The 26,447-nt window shown below is 40.7% G+C and overlaps 2 protein-coding genes across 2 annotated transcripts in view; one reads left to right on the top strand and one right to left on the bottom strand.

Moving 5' to 3' along the window:
- The window catches only part of PKN3 (protein kinase N3), a 31,985-nt gene that overhangs the window by 3,490 nt on the left and 2,048 nt on the right, over positions 1 to 26,447 (top strand). The window contains exons 2-23 of the mRNA XM_048052871.2: positions 782 to 1,064; positions 1,591 to 1,751; positions 3,590 to 3,719; positions 3,824 to 3,975; positions 4,336 to 4,531; positions 4,954 to 5,145; positions 5,412 to 5,521; positions 6,011 to 6,154; positions 7,062 to 7,137; positions 8,099 to 8,285; positions 9,281 to 9,392; positions 10,126 to 10,199; positions 11,697 to 11,763; positions 12,352 to 12,443; positions 12,818 to 12,994; positions 13,084 to 13,146; positions 13,735 to 13,811; positions 14,342 to 14,484; positions 14,748 to 14,855; positions 15,426 to 15,506; positions 16,318 to 23,457; positions 25,342 to 25,545. Of these exons, the coding sequence (XP_047908828.1) occupies positions 782 to 1,064; positions 1,591 to 1,751; positions 3,590 to 3,719; positions 3,824 to 3,975; positions 4,336 to 4,531; positions 4,954 to 5,145; positions 5,412 to 5,521; positions 6,011 to 6,154; positions 7,062 to 7,137; positions 8,099 to 8,285; positions 9,281 to 9,392; positions 10,126 to 10,199; positions 11,697 to 11,763; positions 12,352 to 12,443; positions 12,818 to 12,994; positions 13,084 to 13,146; positions 13,735 to 13,811; positions 14,342 to 14,484; positions 14,748 to 14,855; positions 15,426 to 15,506; positions 16,318 to 16,530 (2,838 nt within the window). The 3' untranslated portion in view covers positions 16,531 to 23,457; positions 25,342 to 25,545. The remainder of the gene's footprint in view (positions 1 to 781; positions 1,065 to 1,590; positions 1,752 to 3,589; positions 3,720 to 3,823; positions 3,976 to 4,335; positions 4,532 to 4,953; positions 5,146 to 5,411; positions 5,522 to 6,010; positions 6,155 to 7,061; positions 7,138 to 8,098; positions 8,286 to 9,280; positions 9,393 to 10,125; positions 10,200 to 11,696; positions 11,764 to 12,351; positions 12,444 to 12,817; positions 12,995 to 13,083; positions 13,147 to 13,734; positions 13,812 to 14,341; positions 14,485 to 14,747; positions 14,856 to 15,425; positions 15,507 to 16,317; positions 23,458 to 25,341; positions 25,546 to 26,447) is intronic.
- On the bottom strand, positions 18,145 to 25,346 carry ZDHHC12 (zinc finger DHHC-type palmitoyltransferase 12). The gene is made up of 5 exons (XM_048052890.2): positions 23,927 to 25,346; positions 23,314 to 23,450; positions 22,262 to 22,348; positions 20,823 to 20,989; positions 18,145 to 20,216 (listed from the first exon to the last, which is right to left on the bottom strand). Exons 1-5 carry the CDS (start codon positions 24,009 to 24,011, stop codon positions 19,907 to 19,909), a joined length of 786 nt encoding a protein of 261 aa, XP_047908847.2. The 5' UTR covers positions 24,012 to 25,346; the 3' UTR covers positions 18,145 to 19,906.

Raw genomic sequence — 26,447 nt, 5'->3', positions numbered from 1 at the left:
CCTGTACTGTGTGCGTTCAGAGCGCTGCTGTCCAGAGCTGTTGATGAGGCATATCTAACCAGAACAAGGAGCATTGAAAATGGTATCAAACAAAGCCCTGAGCAAACCTGAATGCTGCTGCTAATGCAACTCAGAATAATCAAGGTTTTAATGTGGTCTTACTGCCTGTAAACCACAGGCAGAACAGAGCTTGAGACAACAGGCTGGTTACCTTTTCAGAAACAGCTGCAAGTTAAGCTTATTCTTTTGCTTGCTCATTTGTAGAAGCTGCTGCAGGGGTTACATTGTTCTTCTTTGGAGTTACAGCTCAGAGTTAATGCATGGTCGTGACATTCCTAAAAATCTTTAACAGGTTGTTTGTTATATGTCTTTGGACAGTCAAGTCAACATCAAGGCATATGCAGATAAAAATCTTTATCTACTACATCGTACTAGTAAAAGTTGATTAAGACAACGGCAAATACTGGCTGGGCTTTGATACTGGAAGAACAAATATTTGTGTAGCCATTAAATAACGAGAAGAGAAGTAAGATTTTGTCTCCACTATGGTTTAAAACTAAAGTATGTCATAGTAAGATCAAAGTTGCCTTCTGTCCTCTGGAATTTAAATCTAGGTGTGGTCATCTTGAAATCTTTGTGAAAAGGTTGGCTTCAGAATTTGTGTGAACCATTTGCTGAATGAAATAAAGGGGTAGAATCTTACGAGGGTATTGTTATATCATAAAAAAGATTGAACTGTGTTATCTCTGAAATCCCCTTTCTCAATGCTGCTTGATTGCAGGGCAGCTGTCTCTTGCAGCTAGGCAATGGTGTAAACTTAATGGATCCAGGCTTCCAGCAAAAACTGGAGGGTGAGAAGGAACTACTTCGCCGTGCTATACAAAAAGAACTGAAGATTAAAGAGGGAGCAGAGAACCTGCGTAAAGCGACAACAGACAGAAAGAATCTCGTTCATATAGAGCATGTGCTGAAATCTTCTAACCGGAAATTAGAGCAACTTCATTGGGAACTTCAGGAGCTTAATGCAAGGATTGTCATAACAGACAAAGAGGAGAATAGGACAGGTATGCCATAAGTCACAATTGTCAGGAAAATTTTGTAGTGCTTCAGTGCTAGTTTAATTACATTTTCTGTTGAGGGCTTGCAAACAGTGGGAATATTATCTGTTGGTATTCAGCTGATAAAATAATCTGTGCAGTAAAATGTTGGGCATGGTGCAGTCAAGGTGAAAGGAGGCAAATGAGAGATCAGTGTGGGGAGAAGACTATCTGAGAATTCTGTGCACGGACAATGTTCAGGAGCTGGCTGTAGATGGAATTGAAGAGATTTGAATAGAGTTTCTGGGCAGTTGAACATCCAAGTACTTTATGGGATAAATCAGTATAAAATTAGAAGAATGCTTGTTAGGAGTAGTTCACTGATAAATTAATAAATACTTATGAACTTGAGCTTCATTTGAAATAGCGTTTTGCAGTCAGTTTTGTAGACGAGACCTTGTTATATGTTGTTTTGTAGCCTAACCTTCTTTTTTAGAATCACCCAATGAAATAACACAAGAAGAGATGATTAATGATATCGATGATATTTTAGGTACAGATGGATCTTTATCTCCAGACCCTTGTCTCTGGGAAAGAAACCCAAACCCCATGGCAACGAAGGTTGAAGCTCTGAAAAAGCAACTGCATGTTGAAATGAAAGTCAAGCAAGGAGCTGAGAATATGATCCAAATGTATTCAAGTGCAACATCCAAGGTAAGCAGGAATAAACCATTTGGGAACATGGATTCCTGGAACAAAATCTGTATTTAAAGTCAATACACAAACTCTCTCTGGTAGGTAGTGTGTGAAAGAAATTAATTTGCAAAGCTTGCTTGACGGAATCCTAGCTCTGCGTTTTTGTCCTCAGCATAGTGACAGCATGTCATGATGCTGCACAGAACAGCTAATCATATGATAGTAACATGTTGTAATGAGTCGTCTAATGTGCAGATTTTAGCAATTTAGCAATAATTGAAAAGGAATTGGATGGACCGTGTTTCGTTTGTCAAGAAATTAAGCTAATCTATAATTACTGGATGGTAGCACAAGGCTTTTCTGGAAGGGCAGTTTATTCTACTTTGGTCCATGATGTAGTTGCCTGTGCTGTTTTGTTAATCATCTGGGAATGATCACTGTTAGAGGGGAGTGACTACACCAGCCAGGCTGCCATAGTCTGGCAGTTTCAATCTTTTTGGCAGTTCCTACATGGTAAACGCTGATTGTGCTTCTGCTCTTTTGTCAGGGAGTGCAGGGACAGGGCAAGGAGTAATGGTACTAAACCAAAAAAGGGTATATTTAGATAAGATATTAGGAAGAAATTCTTTACTATGAGAGGGGTGAGGCACTAGAATAGGTCGTCCAGAGAAGATGTGGGTGTCCAGTCCTTGGAAGTGTTCAAGGCCAGGCTGGATGGGATTTTGAGCAACCTGGTCTAGTGGGAGGTGTGTCCCTGCCCACGGCAGGGGGATTAGAACAGGATGATCTTTAAGGTCCCTTCCAATCCAAACCATTCTATGATTCTTGAATGTTGCTTAGTGATACTGATGGTGGAGTTGGGAATCATATTGTTTTACCTTAGCCACCTAAACCTTTCTGCAATCTCAGGGGAAAGTGCTAGCTACCTAGAGAGTAGCTTGTGTTATCATTGATGAACGAATGAATAGGTCTTTGGAAAGAGCTACTTCTTCCTACCCACTACAGGCTCTACTTGCTTTCTCTGGTCTAGATGCTGAACTTGGCTAACCCCAGTGTTCACAGTGACTCTAGTTTAGGATCAGATCTGATTTGGAGAAAAATATCTCATAGGAAGTAGCATGATAGAAGTGCTATCTCTAGGAAATCTTTTCCAAGCTTGGGAAGGTAGTGAGGGCAGTACAAGAGGTACATTCAATCAGTGACTTGAGAAAATAAAGTTAAAAAAGTATTGGTATTGTTCGCTGAGCTGGTGTAATGTTTTGATACCACTAGTTAGTTTAGGATGAAGTACAGCATGTGATATCTCTTTATGTGAGAGAAATTTTCAGAGCTTTACTGGTTTCGTATTCATCCCACTTACTGAGTTTGGCATAATGATATTTAAAATTCAAAGGATAATTAAAAAAAAATCCAAGCTTATTATGAAGCTTAATTCAGTAAGACCAGCACTGTAGAGGGTTGTGCTATTTTGATTTATTCAAAACCTTTGTTCACAAAATACTGTAAGCACAGCTTATCAGTCAACCACAAGTTTCAGTGACTGCAAGGTTTGGTATTAACCAGCATACCTACAAGGCAGACCCTGTTTTGTAGCAACTCATCTTCTTTTTATCCCTTGGTGTCATAGTCCATCAAAGACTCCTTGACCTGTCCTTTCCCTCTAAAAATGGAGATAATGATCTCGAAGTCTTTGATCCTCAGCAATGTCTCCTTTACATAACTGCTTATGTAAGCTATTTCAGGATCATTTATGACCCTTCTTGCAGGTGCCATCTCACCCTCTAAGCTGAACACATCACCATTATCCATTTTTAATGAGCGTGGTCCTTTCTCTGCACATGCTTTCTCTTTGATAGGAGCGTAAACTGCTGGCTACAGCTCAGCAGATGCTTCAAGACAGTAAGACAAAGATTGAAATAATCCGCATGCAAATCGTGAAGGTATCTCAGTCCGCAGGAGGGATGGAAGATGCAGTGGATCCAGCAGGTAGGGTGTTTTAGGTATACGGCCCATAAAAGATGTGGCCAAAGCCCCAAGATCCAGAATAGTCAGTTTTCATCCTCGCTGTATTTTATCTCCAAAATGGCCAGTGAGGCTGGGGACCACCATCAGTGCTGTGGAGCTGCGCATTGAGGAGCTGAGACATCATCTGCGCATTGAAGCTGCTGTAGCCGAGGGGGCAAAAAATGTGCTGAAGATCCTAGGAGGGAGTCGGGTACAGGATCGCAAATTTTTAGCTGAGGTAAGCACTTGTTTATGCCTCACCATTAGTGATTTATCACAAATGAGCAGAAATAACCAGGGTTTATGAATTTGGGAAACTCCTGACTATCTGTGAGGACAGACTGTTTGGGGTCACTTTTCGTTCTAGGGATAATGTTCCTTGCTTTGGTGAAATTCCTTAGGAATGTTGGAAGTGACACTGATGGGGTGGTTGGGATGTATGGGAAAATGTTCCTTCCCGTTCCTTTGTGAATAAGATTTATCAGGTCTTTTTTTGAGACCACCTCTGGTAGTTCATAAAGAAATAATAATAGTACCTGAACTGATGCTGTTAATTGGGAAACTTCTGCCTGCTTTTTGTTCTACTTTACATTGCTAGGCTCAGGGTCGTTTGCAAGAATCCTCTCAGAAGATTGATCTGCTGCGCTTGTCCTTGGAACATCAGCTTAGTGAACTTTCTCCTGATCACCCAAAACGAGCACTCATCAAGCAGGAACTAGTAAATACTTCTTCCCTGGGAGCTCAGCATGGCATTATCCAACCTACTTCGGTCATCAAACCTACAGCCCTTACAGGTACATAAATCCCACACGGCATGCTTTTGTAGGGAGGATTCAGGAAAAAAATGTGTTGCATTTCTTCTCATTGTTGTAATGCCGTTTGTTTTATGAACATTTGATTTTCTACGAACTGTACTTAGTTCTTCTAGGCCCGTAAAAGCTTTCTGATCATATGGATTTGCAGTCTATTAAAATCTATTAAATCTCTTTAAACTATTAAATAGGTTGTTGGACTTGATGATCTTTTTAGGTCCTTTTAAACTGAACTATCCTGTTCTATGCTATTCTATACTATTCTAACCTGGGATAGATTTAAGCTATTAACCAAGGAATCACAAATCTGAGAAATTCTTGGACCTCTGTGAGGACAGGTTGACTAGAATCACTTCTGTCTTTTATGGAATAACGTTTTTTACCCTTCTGAATTTATCTCTCAGGAACATTGGAAGTGAGACTGATGGGGTGTCAAGATCTATTGGAAAATGTTCCAGGACGTTCCCGAATGGCTGGTTCTTCTCCTGTCTCTGGCAGTCCAAGTGATTTGAAGTCCCTTTCCCGAACAAGAGTTGGCCTGGGTATCCCTGGCCGTAGTGTTGCAGGAAAGTACCTGCGGAATGAAGACCTCTGTAGTGAGTATAGGATTCCTCATTTTGTAAGTGGCCCTGGGGGCTTGGGGGAATATCATCTGGGTACAACGTTAGTCTGATACGAGTTTAATTATGAGAAACCTGGTTTCTGCAAAAATTAGAGAGAGAATGAAAAACGTTATACCTAATCCTCATAGTTAAGTCATGGAAATTATATTTGATTGGGATATTCACCTTCAGCATGAGAGATTGTCTTTAGTTTTATAGCAATATAAAAGATTATAATCCATGTTTTCTCCTTTGTCCAGATGAGGTCCTTGCTGTGCTCAAAGTGGACAATAAAGTGGTTGGCCAAACAAACTGGGGACCAGTTAATAACCAGGCGTGGGACCAGAGCTTTGTCATTGAGTTGGATCGGGTAAGGCTGCCTTGAATTTCGTAAGTTCTATTTGTTTTTCCATTTCACCTTACCTGATTTGCTCATTTAGCTGCAATTCCATTTAATTCAACTCTGTATTGGCGCTGCCCTCATGTCCTTTTATGTACTAGTTATCTTAGTCTTCCCCCCAAGGCAGTGCATCTCTGGCAGAGATTCAGCCTGAACAGCATCTGTTGCCCTTTTCTCAGTATCTGAGCAGTTTTATTTCATCTTACCAGCAAAGTGACTTTAAAAAACATTTCTAAAATGGAGAGCAAGGACAGCCATCTCCAAAAGGGTCTGTAGCTGGGAAGATCTGAAAACATCAGAGACGGTGGAGAAACAGAAGGATTAAAGAAGTTTCTTATGCATACTGTCTAGTTAACTGAATTTTACAGCAGCATGTGTGTGTGGCATGTCCAGAGCACGGGGCAGTATGTAACTCTTCTGCTTTTTTCTCTCCTCCTCTCACCCCCCCATTCTGCCCAGTCTCGTGAGCTAGAAATTGCAATCTATTGGAGGGACTGGAGAGAACTATGTGCAGTGAAGTTTTTACGTTTGGATGATTTCCTTGATAACGAACGCCATGGGATGTGCCTCTTGCTTGAACCCCAAGGAATGCTTTTTGCAGAGGTATAAATGTCAGCTTTGTTTCTTTTTCAGAGAATTCTGTCTATGTAGGGTGCCTGCCCTGAAAACAGTTGTTCAACTCAGTATGCAAGGAACAGAAGGAGCAAAAATATAGAAGGGTAGAGTGACTCCTTTCGCATCAATATCACACAACAATGAGGAGCAATGTGATATAATAAGATGTACATGTGCCATAGCCTCGAGTGACTTTTCAGCTACTCCTCTGTAATTATGTGTGTGCACTGTGAAATCCGTGTTTTTTTATTTGCTTTCATTATGAGTCATTGGTGACACTTTAATTAAACATATGGCTTAATGGTCAGGTTTGAATTACGCAGACTGTAGAATCACAGATCCAAATTCCCTCTGGGTATACTTATTTTATCATCTTTCTGAGGCCAGTAATAAAGAATTTGAAGTACCATCAATGAAGAGATCATCCAGATAATCCCTTAAAAGCCGCAGTATTTTCTCCTTTGTGTTGTGATGAAAGATCCTTTGGGTTGACTTTCCAACAGTAGGATCTTTACCTTATGTACCAAAATCTGTCCCCCCTGCTTTTTTTTTTTCCTGTTTTTTCCCACCGTACAAATGGCTGTATTATAAAGCAGTTTTTTCATGTAGCTTTATGAATGAGATGCATTTTGTTTGGGATATGAATTGGTCTTAATTTGGGGGGGGGTCTCTGCACTTCAGGTGGCAGAAGATTCCAACATCTAAAAGCATAGTTGAAATAACGGATGTTTAGAGGGTGAAGCTAGAATAACATGGTCTGGAATCTGTCTGTGGGAGTGACTCCTAGCTTACCAACAAGATATGAATGGAGAATTTGATGAGAGAGCACATGTGCAAGTTTGTGTTCACAGTGTAAATGAAGCATCTTGACAAATCCCCTTTACTTGTCTGACAGGTGATGTTCTGTAATCCTGTCATTGAGAGAAAGCCAAAACTGCAGCGACAGAAACGTATTTTCCCCAAACAGAAAGGTAAGCTGCTAGAGAACTGACTGCTTACTATCTAGGGTGTGTGGGTGAGGGCAGGGGTTTGCACAGTCTTGCATGCTCTATCTCATTAAATTTGTAAGACACATTACAATGCTTGCTAATTATTGTGTGTGTTTTGTGTAGGCTTTATTAGAATGTGAAAGTTTGTTCGGTTGCAAAAAGTGCAGCCAGCCTGGCTGCAGCATGATGTGTGATGTTGTGATCTTGTTGTAGTGTTTCTGTTCACAGTTACCAGTGTTAGGAAGATATAATTACTAGCTATTTAACAGATTTCTTAGCAAGATCTAGGACTCAGGCTGTACTAATTTACCCAGCAATGTCATTACTGATGAAAGAACAGGTATTGGAAGAAAAACTCTGAAGTATAGAAGACTGTAACATGAACAGGCTACTGATTCTCTGTCAAGCTAGAGTTGGCATCTCAGTTTAGGGGCTGGAATGACTTGCATACTTTTTTTTGCCTGCATTTTTTTTCCTGTGAAGCTGAATAAGGTAAGATTTTACATACAGAGGACTGTTGTCAGTGAGAATAAATTAGATTTTGTTTGCGTTCTTTAGAAGGTGGTAAAAATAATGGAAAAATACCAAACGTTTTACTGTTTTAAAGATAGTTTCAGAAGCTTTCTGTAAACAGGCTGAATGATTAAAGTGCAGTGTAGAAATAGAAGAAAATCTGGCTTAAAATAAGATCAATTTTTAATATCTTATGCAGCTTCTACTTGGGGATTGTTATGATAGTATATGGATCTGAACTTGGGTGAAATAGATCTTCATCATCATCGTTAAACTTTATTCCCTGAAAGAAAGTCCATTCTCTGTAGGGTGGACTACCTTTTTTGAATAATCCCACAGGTGTTTGGGTAAAAATGGTAGTTTTAACAATTCATGGGTTTGTAGTTCATCCATTGTAATCTCACTGGTGTTTGGACTATGACTCCTCCAGGGAAAGAATTTCTCCGAGCTCCTCAAATGAACATGAATGTTGCTGCGTGGGGTCGCCTGATGATGAGCTTCCTCCCTCCATGTAGTTCAATGAACACTCTGAGTCCCCCACTTCATGATCCCATTCATACAGACTTCTCTCCAGTTCCCACACAAAATCATGCTGACTCAATAACCAAGCTGAGTAGGTAAGTTGTGTTCTGAGTATTGCTGGATAATAGTCTGGAGTAAGCATGAAATACACCTTAAAATTCTGTTGCATCTTACTAAGGTGAAGGAAGATATTGATAAGAAAATTGTATCTGTAGAACTTAATTCAGGATTTTAAGAAAAGCCAATGCTGCCAGAAACAATATGGTTTTGGTGGGTTGTTCAGTACCCTGTGGTTACCTCTGATTTATTGTTAGCAGCTGGACCAATTTTCAAAATTGCTGTCCTAACAAGCGGTATGTTCCAGAGCCAGGGGATCTTCAGTAGCTTTCTTTTCCTCTGCAGTAAGAACTGTGGGCAGAAAAGTGGTCATAAGTAAACACCATAATGCAGAAAAAAATAAAGCAGATTTTCAAATGTTATTTTATATACACAAAAAGATGTACTGGTTCTGCACTGTAAAGGAAAGAAAATTCCACTTATTAAATATCTTCATTGGTATAGTAACTGAACTCTGTGCAAAGTCACAGTGCAATTGTTTGGTGAAAATGTACTCACCTTTCATGAGGTTACATATACCCCCAACCACTAGCATAATGTAACACTCAGAAGTTATATACTTAGGCTTTTACATATTCTGTAGAAAAAAAAATATTTTTCTAAAATTGTTGGGATTAATTGTTAGAGAATTAGTCATTCTCTAGAAGAAACTATTCCCACTGATTCACAAGACCTAGAAAAGAAAAAAAAAGTCAACTACTAGTCAAAGGTTGGTTTAAATTCTTGATCATAGTCACTTATTTCTATGTTAAATTAATGTAGCATTAATTTTATAGCATCAGAGAAATGTTGAAATGTGAGTTTAACCATTAACAATTTAAGATACTTCATAGACTTGCTGTGTGAATCGGTCTCTTGTCTAGTATATTGGACAGAGCTCAACTTTGCTTACATAGTAAAGGTGATACATTTGTGTCTGTGTATAATGTTCTGCTCTAAGACATTCTCCTTCAATTGTATCTTACCAATGCAGTGACTTTCCTGTGGCTAAGCTTACCTATGATGATGAAGCACCACCCAAGCCTCCACGCCTTTTTCTGATGGCCAACTCCAAAGAATCAACACCATCTCCTGCAGATTCTCCGGTAATGGTTAGAGAAATTAGCTGTGCTTCAGGCAGGTGCCTCCTCGTTAGCTGGCTGGTCTCCAAGGATTCAGAGTCCAGTAAGCTGTTTTGGCATAGAGTCTTTATGAAAGTGTTGCAGCTCTTTTTTAATTATAGGTTGCTTTTCTTGGAGAAACAGAGTGGGAGGTAGGTCAGCATTGGGAGTTCGGGACAGGAGTACAAAACAGATGACTCAACAGAAAAAGTAGGGACAAAGGGTCAGCAGGCTTTTAGGACCAGATAAAGTTATTTGTGATTAAAGAAAATGGGCAAAACTAAGAAGAGCTCTCCTTTTCTGAGAGAAAGGAGCAGGATGATTGTTCTGAGTAATATGATGCTAACAACTTGTGTTCTACCACATCCAACCTTTTTGGTTGGTTTTGGCAATAGAGGAGACTGTTCTCTGATCACTGTGGTTCTTTTGGGGACATGAAATGCCTTTTTCCTAGAAAGAATTTTTTTTTTCCTAAATGTTTTAAAGTGTTTATTTTTAAAGGATTTCATCCTATCCAAGAAATATTTTACATGAGAATTGTTTTGTGTGGCCACAAACAACTTGTTTTCATGCTGCTTCCCTCTAAGCAGAGGTGATGACCAACTGCAAGCACATGTCATGCTGGATCATTACACTGGAGGAAATTTGGATGTGGGTGCTCACATCTGATTTGGTGATTCCAGAGGATAACATACTGCAACTTTCTCTCTGTTCCTAGTGTCTGAAAAGGCTGCATGTTGAGAAGTCTTGCAGCTCTGCTTTAACAGAATTTCCAATCCAGGCATCTCCAAGGTAACTGTGGACAGCATGGGCTGTCTTGGGTCACAGATTAAAGAAGAACTGGGCTGAAATATTTGAGCACACAGTTCAAAATTCTGCTTAAGATATGCTTTGGTTTCTCAGGAGCAGATTCTTAGTGCCAAGTGTGGACAATACCATGAAGAGTCTGCTCTGAACTTTACATGTCCAAACATCTGCTATGCCTTACCTGCTCATTAAACCCTACTACTTAATCTATTAATAGATAGTGTGAAGCTGACTTCAGTAGAAGTTAAAGTCACTTAACTGTCTTCCAGTGCTTCCTTATGTATGAAATTTTCTGATAAAATGCATTTAGACATGTCTAAGTAGAATTGTAAGAGAGATTTCAGAAATACTTTTGGCATCCCTTGCACTCTTCTCTTTTTATCGATATGCAAGGTATTGTGCCTTTCTTTACATAGGGAGGCACAAATACTTATATACTTATATAGAGCTTATAGTCTGTGGCAGATTCATATACAACTTGCATATAAAAAAGGTAAATAATAAGAAATATACCAAAAACAAGGCAAGTAGAAAAAATACTATTGATGAAAAAATACTGTCTGAAAAAGCACAAATAACAAAATTTATCTAAACTGATCATCTCTCAGTTCAAATCTTAGAATATTTTCATAACTTCAGTATCACTTTTGAGCGGTTCCATCTTCAAAACTCTAGAGTCAGGATGCAGTCAGATGCTACCTACCTTCTCTCTGAGAAGGCTGAGGGGGGAGTTGAGTGCTTCATGGGTGCCTACTGAGCCCTTAATTTCACTCACTGGTGGAGTATAGAGCATCTGTTGCCTTTTAAAGGTGTTCCTGGACTAAACCTTTTGGGAAAGGGGGTGGTTTGTTTTGTTTTTTTAAATTCTTTCCAAGCATTTCTTCAGTCTGAGTTTCCTTGGTAACACCTTGTAGCAGATATCATGTTCTATAGAATCTCTTTATTTGGTTGTTTTTTTTTTTCCAGCAACATCTTATGTCTGTTGTCTCTCCTTGTTTCATTTCCAATTCCTGTTTGAGAACTTCTGTTCTTATTATGCCTTTGTCCTACTGACACGTGATATATATGTTCATGTCTGATTATCACAATTGCTGTTGAGCCTGCTGACAGGAGCGTAGGTAAAATTGAATTTTACTCTCCCAAGAATGGGGATGCAGGAAACTAATCCTGTTATGGGAAGCAAGCCTTGGAGACGCAGAATTGTTGCTCCTGTTGCTAGTACAGATGGAAGGCAGAGAGTACTAGCACTGGGAGCACTTTCCTCGCCTTATAGTTAGTTACCTGCTCCTTTCTTCTATGTCAGAACAGCAGCAGCAGGCCTAATTTTCAGGATTTGAGCCTAGGCAAGAAGTGGCTGATGCAGCTGTTCACTTCCCCTTTTGCTGTACAGAGCTTCTTCCCCTAACACAAATACACACTCCTTTGTTATCTTTCTGCATCTTTTGGGTATTGTCGCAGCAATTCTTCTTTGTTTCTCTGCAGAAAAAGGGCAGTTCAGCTTGAGGATTTTCGCTGCATCGCCATGCTGGGACGTGGACACTTTGGGAAGGTAGTGTAGAAGTGCTTGCTCTGTGGAGGGCAGTAGGAATGTGATTGTGAAGATGGGCCTCTGCTTTGGAGTCTGAATAGAAATGTTGCAGTACAGAAGATATTTGTTGCACTGCAGATATACAAAACAAACCCAACCCAAATGCACAAACAGCTGGTACTCCTGTTAGCAGCCAAAACTCCTGAAGATTTGTGGCTTAAAAGCCTGGAGAAAGCCCTCCATGGAGTGCCAAGTCATTTCACAGAGCACATCGTTACCGTTCTTTTCATTATCACTGTGATCACTAGTGGAACAGTTTCATTCCCATAAAGTGTGTGCATAGTTGCTTGCTGTTAGAGCACTGATTTGTTTTTAAAGCACCGGACCAGTTGTGATAGTACTGCTTCTGAGAAGAACATAAGTTACAGTGACATCATTCTGGACTGTTGCAGCACAAAGAGTAGGAAAAAGTGCTCCATTTTTGGAGTTACTTGAGCTTGATTTTGAGAATGACTGTGTAGAGTGGATGGAAATAGTTTTTGTCAGTGGGAGTCAAAGTAATCCAACAATAACATTTGTTTGGAATACAGCATTTCTGTTGTCTTTCAGGTACTCTTGGCTCAATACAAGGCAACCGGGAAGCTGTATGCTATCAAAGCCTTGAAGAAAAAAGACATTATTAGGAGAGATGAAATTGATAGGTGAGCTTTGTTTAGAGATGGTACTACTGCCAAAGCTACGTTATCACACCTGTAATGAACTGTTAGTAGGTATGATGTATACTACTCTTGGTACTGTTAAGGTTAAGAGTGACCTTAGGGATGGGGTAACTGAAATCAGGAATAAAGAAACTTAGAACAGCACTGCTTTCTAGCTTCTGGTGCAATGACACACACCTGAAGAACAATCTAAAATTCAAGGTTTGGAAGTATTAAGGGTAAATATTGTATTAGCCTACATTTTTCTATTTCTTTAACTTAAGATGTAAAGATTTTCTTTTTCATTCTGTCTTTTTCAAAACAGGCTTTTCTGCCAAGTTTTAACACTGACATTTTAATTCTTTAAATCCTGGCAGCTTGAACTGTGAGAAGAGAATATTTGAGGTGGTCAATTCATCTGATCATCCATTCCTTGTGAACATGTTTGCATGTTTCCAGACACCTCATCATGCTTGTTTCGTAATGGAATATACTCCAGGTGGTGATCTTATGATGCGCATACATGAAGATGTCTTTCCAGAGCATATGGCACGGTGAGTTAGAATTAGTCTAGTTTCCAGGCACTGTAAATGCTTAACTTGGTTCTTATATATCTTTCCTGATAACTGTTTCTCTTTTTTAGGTTTTATACAGCATGTGTAGTCTTGGGGCTCCAATTCTTGCATGAGAAGAAAATTGTTTACAGGTAATGCAGTAAAAATAAACTATAAGACAGTTCAGTAACATGAAAGTTTATTTTTCATGTAGCTACATGTCTGAAGCTAACTGTCTTGTTGGGGTTTCTAATCTTTCTGTCTCTCTATTTTCTCCATCTCCTGTTGCTGTCAGCATGTTCATTGTGCTTACAGTAAAGAAAGTCATCTAAGAGCTATTCATCTGACATGTTGTAGGTGATTCATCCTCTGTGACATGTCAATACATTCTGGGGGCACCTGTAACTCACTGCTTTCTTTTTTACTTGGACAGTTGAATAATTTGTCATGCTATTGTGGGATGCTCTTTTCCAGAAAAATAAGCCCCACCCAGCTCTAAACTGCTTTGTGAGCCTTTCATTAAGAGGAAAATGTCAATAAATTGAGGAGGATCTTCCAAATAATACATTGTTATTGTTGAAGCCAAATGTAGACTTTATTCAATGTAGATTTTTATTCTCTTTGTAATATCTAGTTTCTGCCTCTTGTGAAAAAGGGTGTTGGCAATCCTCAGACTTCATCCAACATTTTCTCCCCACAATCTCCCCTCTCTCCCCCTGCCACCCCCCTCCCCCCCGCAGGGACCTGAAATTGGATAATCTGCTTTTAGATGCTGAAGGATTTGTGAAGATTGCAGATTTTGGATTGTGTAAGGAAGGTGAGTGGCTTTGGTGAAGTCAATATTGAACCATCATAACAAACTTTAGGGTCTGAGCTTTGGTGAGGTGTTCACATACACAAGTACAGAGGTGGGTGTATAAAACCTGCATACATCTCCATTTAAAAAAAAAGTCTCATGGGTCTGGCCATGATAAACTTGGAAAGAGTACTTTGCTCTTTCCTCTTCTGGAAAATTACGCGGGAGTTTACAATGTACTTTGCTCAAAGGAGCCAGGATATAGGATACTACAAGCTATGTACTTAAGGAAATGAGCAGTGGAATCTGCAGGAATGTTCCTGGGTTGTGTTGTTTATTTAAGCTTTGTCTGTGTATCTCCTATTCAGAATTGTTAGGGACTCGAAGTATCAGTACTTTGTCACTGGCATTTACAAGCATTCATGAGAGCCCTTGCACAGTTAACAACATCAAATTATCAGGTGATAATCTATGACTTTCAGAAGGTGAGACTGCGTGTGATCCATTTAGAAGTGTGTGCTGGATTTTACAATAGTATTCTTGTCCTACAGGAATAGGTTTTGGAGACCGCACAAACACCTTCTGTGGTACTCCTGAATTTCTGGCTCCAGAAGTCCTGACAGACATCTCATACACACGGGCAGTAGACTGGTGGGGATTGGGTGTTCTCATTTATGAAATGCTCGTTGGTGAGGTAAGACCACCTATCTCTAAGAGAATCTCACCAAGCAGTCTTGGGGAGAGTAGTACCTGATCACCTGAGATAAAATTTTGGTGAAAGTAGCCAACTATTTATTATTATTTAATAGTATAGTAGTATATATATATATTTGTTGTTGTTCATAGTGCTTGCCAAAAAGTAATTAATCTGTACAACTCCCTGCTATTCTCATCCCTTTTTATTAGCAAGGAACGGGTGTTATGTGTGTTAAATAAACAAAAATGTTACAATTGCAGTCACCATTTCCTGGAGATGATGAGGAAGAAGTCTTTGATAGTATTGTCAATGACGAAGTCCGCTATCCACGATTCCTTTCGTCTGAAGCACTTTCTATAATCCGTAAGGTAATGGCTCGAGGGGTGTCTGGGGGCCTGAGGAATTCGTATTTGCTGTAAGTGGATCCAGAGGGACTCTGTTAGGTGCTGATAGCATTTGTGTGTATGTAATCTATAGCTGCCTACACAGACTAAGGAAACATTTAAAAATTACACATACTGTTCCTTTTCTTCTCTTTACATAAATGCTATTATTTTGTCTAAGGATGACTAAGCAGGCTTCTTACTGAAGTCTGTTGCTGCTAACTCTGAAATGGAGAAGTGTTGATTCAAGGGCAGGAATGTCAGAGTCATTCAGTGAAGATGGCTTGAATGAGTTTTTGAATGTGACTCAGTAGTTACAGGTGCACAACTAAGATGAGATGCTACGTGCGGTTTATGGTGGGTATCTTACTGATGGTGGCAAGTTGTTTACAAGGAGCTATGCCTGAGCTATTATTAGCAGTTACGACCTTGCTGCAAAGTGAGAATGAGAAGATACTGAGGGGTCAGTCCAGCTCTTTGTTTTTCTCTCTGGAATATTATTTCTGTTCATCTTTTTGTTCCAGTTGTTTAATTTTGAGCTGATCTTTCCTGCAGCTTCTTCGGAAATGTCCAGAACGTAGACTGGGAGCAGGGGAAAGAGATGCAGAAGAGATTAAAATTCAGGCCTTTTTTAAGGTAGGAACTCACTGTATCCCTCCCCTTCAGCTCTTGTATTTGAGGCAAGAGTGGTTTGCTTTCTGTTGGCATTGGGGCAAATTTCCATTAGTTACCTGTGAGATCTTAGTGGCAGCTTCTGTTGCACCTCATTGCTCTATTCAGGTATATGTGTTTCAGTTCATGTTGAAAATGACACCCCCCAAGCGTGTTTTCTGGGACCTGTACGTTTTCAGGTCAGCTTATTATTTCTGATTGTGCTGTTTCTATCTACATACAGACCTTCCTTTTGAGCCATCAACAAATAGCCCTTTATATATCAAACTGCAGCTGTAAAAGATGCTGTCTAGTGATGACAGTTACTGTCAGTCAGTCTATTTGATGGCACCTGCATTTGCAGAATATACAAGAGCCGAGTAGAAATTGAGGTTAAAGACGTGTTTGCTTTCGGTCAATGGCGTATGTCTGTTCTAGGCAAAGGTGTTAGCATTTCTCCTTGTTACCCATCTGTCAGAAGTTACTTACAGCAACTGGCTGGCTCTACACTAGAGTAAGCAAAGAACTTCGATGTCAGCAGAAATTGTGGGGAAGTCCACAGATAAATGTGTCCACAGCAGCACTTTAGTTTTATCCCTCTAAATATAGCTTGAGCTGTAGCTTTGTTCCTTGGTGTTCTAAAGAGCAGCCTTAGGCTGTATAGGTTCTCTATACTACCTGGCCTGCACCAGCTATGCTGTTCGCTTAAGTGTGTTTTTTTTTTCCTTCCTCTTACTTTGATGTTTCATAAATAATCTTAATGTCAATCTAGCCTGTTCACTTCCCTCTCTTACAGGAAATTGATTGGGATGCTTTGTATGCCAGGACTCTGAAGCCCCCTTTTGTGCCCACTTTAAGAGATCCAACTGACATTAGCAACTTTGATGAAGAGTTCACATCGCAAAAGCCAATTGTGACTCCTCCGGAGGAGGTTGCTTTCCTAACCAATAAGGAGCAGGCTGTCTTCAAGGACTTTGACTTTGTCTCCCAACACCTTTTAGATATTTGATTCTCATGCTGTAAGAAACCTGAACAAATTGTTACCATCTCAAGAGGGTGTAGAGAGGACTTGGCATAGGCAACAGAAAAGGCAACAGACTTCATAGCACTGGTAGTACTGAAGTGCCTTGCAAGCTGAGTTACTCTGCTGTATTTTTTGCAGCCTCGTTTTCTGGAGGGATACTGGACGTGAATTACCTTTAAGGAGTAGTTCATTTTTGACTGGATGTGTCTTCCGCTGGCATTGATTATGTATGGAAATGTGGAATTTAAGCTGGACTTAATTTAATGAAATCAAGTCACTTCTGCATCCCAGGTTACTCTTTAGAAAGAGCCTCAGTAAGTAGCACAGCTTTTTAAAGTTGCATAATACCAGGCAGACATGGCCACTTCTCACCTGTTTTCTAGAATAGATACGCAGCGTTCCTTCTTTGTAATGATTTTATGCCCATTCCTACTCATAAGTATGTATGTCAGAGAAGGAATGGATTTTAACACAACCAAGATAATGATGTGTGAGTTTGGTAATGATCCAAGTGATATATCTTAAGGTAAAAGAATCTCTTTATACTTCTTTCAGAATGTGAAATCTTAGCTCTTGCTTTTAATAATATAAAGAAGCTACAGCTTTGCACATGCTGTTTTTTTGAAAATAAAGATACTTTTCCTTATAATGAATTTTCAGCTTTTCATCTCCTTGGTGTTAGCTGAATGTTTCAGATCAGAGCTAACCATATTAAGCTCAACAGGCACAATTTTATTTTTCTCTGTAAATGTCATGGTAGTATTTTCTTCCTTCCTTCACACTGAAATTGTCTGCGTGCATATTGCATGGCGTGATCAACTGTCACATCCAACTAATTGCAGTTAAGTTGTCTTTCTCCATTTTTTTTATCAGTGTGTATAGCCGGTATCTTTTGGGGGATGGCTAAATATTGCTAGTGTTAATATTGGACAATCAGGAAGTTAAGCTGATTTCATTTGCCTAGCAACATATTTTGTAATTACATTTGGTTAGATATATTTTCTTCTCTCAAATTCATAATGTTAGCTTGTTGGGTAAAAAAGGGAAGCATATCTACAAGTGAAGCATCCCACTGAAGACAAATAGGGAAACATAGCTGCTATTCTTTCAGTTTGTCTTTAACAGAGGTAGACAGAAGTTGAATTAATACAATTGTGCTATTTCTGGGGATAAGGCTGGGGTGCAGCTAATGAGTTGCCCTTATTAAATTAAGGCTGGTCTAAGTGCTTCAGAATTCAGAGAGGTTTAAGATCTTTAGTAAGAGCGTATGTTTGTGCTAAACAAATACTTCACACTGAACCTCAATTTCCTATTTTCAGAGCGGAGTATAACTGCTTCTTAAAGTTCCAGTGTACAAACATACTTTCAGCCTCCTGCTCTGCCTTACAGCATAATGGGCCATTTAAAGCAGGATATACATCTTCCTCTCCCTTGTTTGAATAGTAACGGTTGGCTTGCTTTTGGCTCCCGTGGTGTGTTTTGTGATTTTTGTTTAAGGTTAGGGCTTCTGTAAAGTGGTAAGTGGCACAGTGGGTTCTTAGTTCAGGTGAAATCTAGAACTTGAGGCTCAGAAAGAGAGGCAAAAAGAAACAAACAAGGTGTATTTAATCTTTTAATACTTTTATAGTAAAAAAAACTTTAAATTACCATCCCAGCGCATTTAAAAAAGAATTACCAAACAGAGCAACACTGTGTGTTTTGAACTATAATACCCGATGACGATTTTTTATTCGACTGCTGTCCAAAGAAACAGTAATAGCTAACTAGCAGACGAGCCATATTTTGTCAGGCACCACACTGATCCAACAAACTGCAGAATCCTTTCTGTGTTGTACATCATTATTATGAAAATAATTCTTAATATTCTGATATCCCTCTGATAGGAGTTTCTTCCCTGAACAAACCAGACTGGTACAGTTTAGACATTGAATTTGGTCAAAAAATAAGAGAGACTTCTGCTGTTTCGATCTGCTTTTGGACTATTGTGCTGTATTAGTCACTACACTGTCCTTTCATGAGTACTCATCAACTTTAGACCCTGAGTGCATCCTACCAGCATGCTAGATGTGTTCTTGAGCCAGTGTTAATTTCTGCATCAAAGCAATTAAGGCACAAAATAATATTAACTAAATTGTTGGGTGTGGGTTGTTGTTGTTTTTTGTTTTTAAAACAGAAAAGAGCCAGGACTAAAATTCACACCACAGGCTTTCCTGCTTTTAAGACTAAAACTGCACATCCTAACTTTTCCCTTTAGTCCTTCACAGAAACTTGAAGTAGGAACCATTACAATGGAAAGCAAGTAAGCTTGCTGCCGTCCTAGAATGCTATCAGCACCCACTAATCCCATAGAAACAAATAGGACCTAGAACCTTTTATTTGAATGTTCCTTTCCCCTGAAACTTTGTATTTCATTAAAATTTTACTAATATGCTGAGGTAGTAGCATTACCAATAGTATTATTTGAGCTATGCAAGTATTATACCCCCTCTATTACTGGCTCTTTCCCCGTTAGCTACAGTGAAGGCCTCTAGAGCATGAGGTTATCTGCAGAAATAATTCAGTAGGCAAGTATTGCTTTTCTGTCAAAAGAAAAGTGGATGACATCGTTCTTTGCTGAATTCATCCAAAATACCCTGTGAATTGTTAATATCAACAGGAAAAAAACCTCTTAGGATGCTGGTCAGGGCATTGCAAAGGATAGACTAATTACTTTCATAAGCTGAATTTGGTGTCTTACAGCTGTTTCTCATGCACATTAATACTATGAAACCTCAAATCTTTGTGAAAGAGCATGAAGTTTAGGCATGTAGTCAAAATGAAATTTGCTTTTGACTGTCCAAATATTTACTCAAATATTTCTATTATGTGCCCAACACTATTGACAAAAGGCACTGCAGTTCTCACAGTGAAAACTATGTTGAAGAAAGGCCACAGGAATTATATTGATTCTGGCTGGTTTGTTTGTAACGGCTGTTGTTCCTTAGCAGCAAATGGAGAGGAAAGTTAATGGAAGGTACATGGCTGTTCATGCTCTTCTTGCATCTTTTCTAGGGAGATGCAGGTGCAGTTAACAAAAAGAAGTAAATTTGAAGAGGTATTATTGCTCAGGCCAGTATTCACCCCCTGGCCTTCCCAGAACCAGTCTCTCTCCTATAACGGTGTTATTTGTATATAAAAAATAACCCTGACCATCCTTCTTGAAATGTAACTTGTGTTTATGGATGAACAGGTTGTGGAACAGGTTGCATAGTTGATGACGTACTAAAGTTCCATGCAAGGAAATAGGAGAGATTGCATTAGCAAAGTTTTATCCAGCAACCTGCAGATGTCTTGGCATTCTACTAAGAAGGTAGTACTGTGACTAGACGGGCTCATAGTTCCTGTGAAAATAGATTTTCTCCCATGCAGTGAGATGGCATGAACAGAAGAATCTCCAGAGATTGAGGACTACCCCTTGGTCAAATGGATTCTCCAACTCAGAGTGTCGCAGGTAGGAGATACGATGATATGACATGAATTCCCAGGTGGTGGTGTTGCATGAGATCAGGTAGAGGTGTGAAATAAGCAGCAGCAGGACAACTACGGTGAATATGACTATCAGGATGAAGGACATGAGGAGGAAAATGTTGTGCTTCAGCCAGTCCCAGGATTGTTTAAAGTAGAGGCCTGACCTTTCAATTCAAAGAAAAATAAATTCAAGATTAAAGATGGAACTCTAGTTACATAAACCAAGCAAATTTGATGTCACATTTAAGTTTGATTCGTAACTAGTGAACTTCTGATCATCAGGTACTATAGAGAGTTTAATATACTATGCATTTTTAACAGACTGCAACAGCATTGACTTAAATTCTAAGAAATTTAAAAGAGGAGGTTCCCCTCACAGCTGAACTGCAATTATCTTCAGTTAACTCCTTTCCTGAACAGGTACACAGCTGAAACCCAGTTAGAGTTTCCGATATTTCAGGTTGTAAATGAAGATTGTAGTACAGTAACTGAAGCAAAATTAGTTAGCTCTTGTACTGTTAGATTAAATTTACTGTTAAATTAAATTTAAGCTTAAAACAAAGATGATTTGAAATCCAAATTATCAGATTCTTCTCAACTACTGATCAGCTGTGTTGTTCCTCAGAAAAGCTGATCTCCAGAATGCAGAAGACTGAAGATACAAAGCCAATCCAGCTACTGCTGTGTTCCACACAAACCCGTCAGTGGGGTCTGGGAGCATTATGGCTTCTGCTAACTTTAGAGGCCAAAGTGCTGCCTCCAGGCCTTACCAAGCAGTGTGACCTCCCCACAGCAGAGCTACAAGCTGTATGCTCAAGTAAACTATGAAGAGGGGGTGATTCTTCTCTCCTACACAGTTCTCAATCCAGGGGCAGTGATGGTCATAACGCCATACACAGTGTTGGCACACCTGGCAGTGCTTGGCTCGCATTGGTTGCTGCAAAACAAAAACAAGGAAAAGAAACATAACGCTAGCAATACTCCACTCTTGTTAAACCTCCTCCTTGGTAGAAGAGAGCATCATGCAAAAATGCCCTCTTCCACAGCAGCACTCCACTTTGAGATAACGGCACAATAAAAACATTGCTAAAACAACCGAAGGGGATCACGGTTCCCCTCATACAGATCCAAGTGAGTGAGATTCAAATCAAACAACTCTCCTACACACTACCTCTATGTATATATTTTATTTATTATCTACATATTTATAGGAAGTTCTGTGTGCAAAGGAGGCAGATAGAGCAAATCAGTCTATTCAGGAAAGCACAAGCAGAGTGTTGAGGGGAAAAACTAGAACCACTGCTATCAAAGAAAGTGGGCAGGGGTAGGATGTCTTCAGGAGATTGTGGGGCGGGGGAGGGGGAAGTGTCTCCACTTTTGTGTAAGTACAAGACACTTGCACAGCTCAAGTACCAAGAACAGAGAAGATAAAAGATATAGCTGAGGAAAGAAGTATGAATGTCCTCTCTAGGATTTGCTCCTTGATGCGTATATATGTTTTGCCAGCTTATCCTCTTGCAATAAGCTGACTTCTCTTGGTAGATATTCTTCAGGAATTTAGGGAAGCTTGGATAATGCTGGATTTTATTAAAATGATAAGGATCACTATGAAAACAGGCATTTCTAGGCTTTAGCCAGACTGTTTTAAAAGCTAATTTGTTTTGTTTTTTCCTTCATGCTATCTTTTACAATTCAGGCTAATGTTTTGTCATTTTTAGGCCCCCAAACAAGCTCACAGCTACCAGCAGTTCTTGTATGTCATGCTTGACTGCCTGATTCTCCATCGAGATACCGTAAGGTCTGACTCACATGACAGTAAGAACACAGAACACAATTTTCCCCTGGTGGAATATGGCAACAGATCCTTATTTGTATGAGCCTGGAGGGACTTGCTTCAACCTTGGAAAATTAGCATACGTGCCAATGGTCATCATTACATCTTTAGCTATGCAATCCATTTGGATCACTTTTCAGTTTAGGAGTGCATCTGAGTTTAATTTAGTTGTACTTTTTTTCTGTGAGTTTTTCAGCAGGAGGATGGACCCTGTGACAGAATTAATCAGCTCTACCATGCCTCCAAACCACTGAGAAGTGAGCAGCAATGGCAGAGCAGAAAAACAGAGGCAACACCAGCTGTACAAAGATGTTGACAAAAATGCAAACTTGCAAATCAGTCATCCCCTTCTCTTAGTGTGTAATGAATGCCTACCTTCACCATGCAGTAGCCGCAACGCCGCATCTTAATACTGCTTGAAACTTGGGGTATCACTATGCTTTGTTCTTCGTTCTTGTCTGCCTACAAAAAGAAAAAGGTGAGGAAGGGAGTGACGAAGGATGTTTTGTGTTCTCTGAAGTAAAGCAGCTACTAGCCTGCTTGGCATGACTGAGCTATCTGGATCCTCTTACTTAACAGTTATATAGTGCTGGTTATCTGTCATTAGGAAAGAGAAACAAAATAATCCCTAGTGAAGTACTGAAGTTGCTATATAAATACTGTGGCATGAAATTCCACTGCAGATAGTTAGGGTACATCCAGAGAGAATAGACTGCTGTAACCATCAAAAGAATGTTTGCATTGAGGCAGAAATACTTGTGGACAAGAAACCACACAGATCCCAACACCACACTTCATGACACAAATAAACAAGGTTAGACTTGCTTCCAAACGTAATGATGATGATGTTTCAGTATAAGGAAGGGTACTTATTCATAACGCAGCCAACATTTACATTAATGGTGGAAGATTAAAACTGATAATGCCTTGCCTCTTTTGTCCTATACAACCAGCAAGGCAGTAAATCTGGAGTAGACTGTCTTGGTTACTGTAACTTTGCACCTCCATCTACCCCACTGTAACTTGATTTGTGTATCTGTCCTTCGAGAGGGTAATAAATCTATAATCGGATAAACAGATCTGCAGAGAGAACTTTCTTCCAGGGTTGCCTTTCAATTCAGGCTTTTTGTACTCATACCAATTAGCAATGATTAGTATAAAATATAAATATTTCATAGAGTGTAGTGCTTTGAGGAAAGAGAGGACAACACTCAAATGGTACAATGCACTGAACATAGGGAAGTGTGGGGTAAAAGATGCACTTGAAGTATGTGAGCCCTGCTACAGGACACAAATCAGAGACTCTGCTGCCTAATCTCCAACAGAAACCGTTTCATATTGTTTTTATGTAGCGGACAGAGTAGGGAAAAAAAAAGCGTATGGATTTTATAGCCCCAGCGCTTGTTTACATTTGTGAAATAATATACCTTCACTTCCTCTTCAGACTTAACAAAGCCCGGATCCATAAGAGACACCTTGAAGTACAGCAGGACAGAGCACAAGACCAGTACGATGAAGATCACTGGCAGCAGCAGCTCTCCACGCTCCACTTGCTCTCGTAGATCTAAAAGGTACCCCCCAAAAAAAGAGAGCAGTGGCTCCTTGTGAGACATTTAGGATTTTCTCCCCGCCCTTAACGAAGGGCGACACACCTCAGCAGGGGGACGGGGAAGGAGGGCACACGAATGTAAAAAGCCGTTTCAACGGGCGAGCTTTGGGGGTGCCCTTGCCCCGATTTCTCCCCTCATAAGGCACCGCGTTATGCAACCCTGATGTTACCGGCGCCGCACCGGCCCCGCGGCGTTGCGAGGCCCTCAGCGGTGCCATCTCCCCTCAGGGCCAGCCCTCCCCAGGCCCCGAGGGACCCCGGAGGAACGGGGAGAAACGAGGGCAGCGCCAAGGATAGGGAACAAACACGTTCCCCCTCAGGGCAGGGCGCTGGCACGGCCCGAGCCCCGCTGCCTGCCGCCTCCCCTCAGGCACAAGCCCGGCCCCGCAGCGGGCGGCCCCTCACGGCCGGGCGCGGCGGCTTCGCCTCACCTGTGGGGTGCAGGAGGAGCCCCAGGGCCAAACCCCCGCTCAGGGCCGTGTGTGCCGCCCTCACCCCGAGCCCACCGGCCCCCATGGCGCCCGGAGGCCCGCAAGTGCGAGCAGCGCCGCCCCGGCCACGGGCAGCGCCCCGAGGCGGAGCCTGGGCTGAGCGGCTCGGCCCGGCGGAGCTCCCGGCCCCGGGGCCGCTCCCTGATGTGGCCCAGGCCCTGTGAGGGGCTGAGGGGGTGCAGCCCGCCTCCCTCCGCGCTGGTCCCCGCGTCTCTTTCCTCCCTTCGCCTTTGTAGGGGGAAGGCCGCTGCAGCCCGTGGGTCTTCCTGCTTCCCTGCACGCCGCAGGCCCCGCTGCGTTTTGCCAAGAGAAAGACGCTTTCTTCATCTCCCTCCTCACCCCCGGGCTCTTTACGGGCACCTCAGCCATCAGGCTGTATTTCCCCAGCTATTGAGGCCCCTGAGGGCAGTGTTACAGGTGAAAATTGCATTTAGACCCGAGGGAAACACTGCTAAACGTATATAGCAATAAAAGGGGTTTCACAGAGGTGCACCGTTGGAAGGTGAGGGTTTGAGGTGCTGTCTGGGAGAGATGCGGCACCACGGCATTAACTCTGGTCACGCCAATTTATTTTTATCTGTTGATTTCCACGCCCTGGGGAGAAATGCAGAGGCTGTGCGTGGCTGAGCGCATTTAGACAGCTCTATTAATGCAAACGGAGCTTACAAAATGTCTGGCATAACTTGGGTAGGAGGTTGTTGGGGTGGGATTTGATCTAACTTCAGATGTCTGCAGTGCAGACATTCGTATCTGACTGAGGCTGTTAGGCTCCCCTGACAGCCGTGGAGGGAAGTAGGCATGGCTCGAGAATGGCCCTCCTCATCCAAAAGCAGACATCTAGAAGCTGGTGAATTGCACCCTAGATGTGCTTTTGTCTCTTGCTAGCAATAAAAGAGCCAAGATGACTAGTTTAGATGTACACATTTACGCTTTGAATGTCTGTCTATTTAGGGGAGATGAATCTCACCACAAGCCTGTAGAAGTTCTGAAATTAGCGGTTTCTCTTTAAACTTTCTTTGGCTTTATTGTAGCTGTTAATTTGCTGCTTTTGTTAACTTCTTTCCCAGTAAAAGCTTGGGAAGAAAAATCACATTCTTTGCAAATTTATCCTCCACCACCTGAAAAGTAGCCGATTGCTTTTTATTGTTTGATGATAAATGACGTGGTTTGAGTTATTTTAGTCTATTTTAAGTGAATCAGTGGCCACCTGCTGATTCCAGGAAAGTACCTGGTTGCACAGGTCACATAAATTACTTACCTAAGACAGCTGCATTGAAATGTTAATAAAAATAATGGTCTAAATTTGCCTTTTCAATGGTCATTCAAATCCTTTTGCTTTTTTAAAATTATTCTAGGTAAATGCAAAACCTACAGAAATCATCCCTCAGAAACCTCATTGACTGGATCAATGCTTGTCAAACCTGAGAGTTTGGAGATGGCCCTGCATGCTTTAAATATCCTAAAAATCCTTCTGTTCCTTCAATTGCAAAGAAAGACTTTCAGAACAGTAGGAAGCTCAGAACAGTAGCATCAGGCTCTGTCTGCGAACAGGAAATAAGGTGGGTAATGTCTTTCTGCTCTCTGGGGAGAGGTGTAGATTTTAAAGCTTAATGAAGGCAATTTGAGTAGTAACAATATTACCCACTTCATAGTAGAAACATTCTGGTATTCCAGAATAATCTGTCCTATAGAATATATTCTTTCTCTCTCTCTCTTTGTGATTAGAATAATTTGGTGCATGTTACACTTTTTATCTTCTCACAGTTTTGAAACCTGTCTTACAGAGATCAGTTTATTTCAACCCAAATGTCTGTCTGGTTGAAGTTAGGCTCAGTTCAGAAAAACTCTGTTAGCAAATTTCTGAGCAGAGAATCTAGATTCTTATGGCATTCCAGCTAGGAATTTCATGCTGCTGGAAGCATAAATTCTCTCTCTGTTCTCTTACAATGTGGTATATTTTCAGCTCCCTACAGGCAGTTCAGTTTCACATAATCCCTTCTCCTGCTTCAGCCACTGAGAATCTGACCCTTTAGAGATTTTACAGTGACCGTTGAATTAACTGGGAGTTGAACTCTTGCAGGACTGGGGAGTTAAGAAGAAAGTCCAGCTGACCTTAAAGCAGGTTGTCGGTTTGAAGTAGAGAGTCTTTCCCTAAGTACTTGGCTTCTGCCCACTTACAACGCTTAGGCTGTGGAATGCTAGCCACAGATCCATTACAAAGTTCAGAGGCAATCTGTGCAGTCAAATATTGTTCTGATTTTTTTTTCCCCTCTCACATCATTTCATAACAATACTCGCTTCCTCCACGCCTCTTTTCTATTGACAACAGTATTGTACCCCTTGGAGTGATGAAAGCAAAAGCCACTGAACTGCACAATCATCACATGGCAGTTCCTTTCATTTTTAATGAAATATATGACAACAAATGGACCAGTAATGTACCTAAATAAACCACATTCAT

Source organism: Anser cygnoides, chromosome 20 (assembly GCF_040182565.1).
Source record: "Anser cygnoides isolate HZ-2024a breed goose chromosome 20, Taihu_goose_T2T_genome, whole genome shotgun sequence".
In the NCBI taxonomy this organism is placed as follows: domain Eukaryota; kingdom Metazoa; phylum Chordata; class Aves; order Anseriformes; family Anatidae; genus Anser; species Anser cygnoides.
This window is presented reverse-complemented; position numbering and strand designations above follow the sequence as displayed.

Coding starts and splice junctions, on each gene's coding strand:
- ZDHHC12 (XM_048052890.2), bottom strand. CDS start 24,011: ATGGGGGCCGGTGGGCTCGGGGTGAGGGCGGCACACACGGCCCTGAGC. Junction 23,451..23,926: donor GCTCCTCCTGCACCCCACAG/GTGAGGCGAAGC, acceptor GGTACCTTTTAG/ATCTACGAGAGCAAGTGGAG. Junction 20,990..22,261: donor GCGGCTACTGCATGGTGAAG/GTAGGCATTCAT, acceptor TTTGTTTTGCAG/CAACCAATGCGAGCCAAGCA.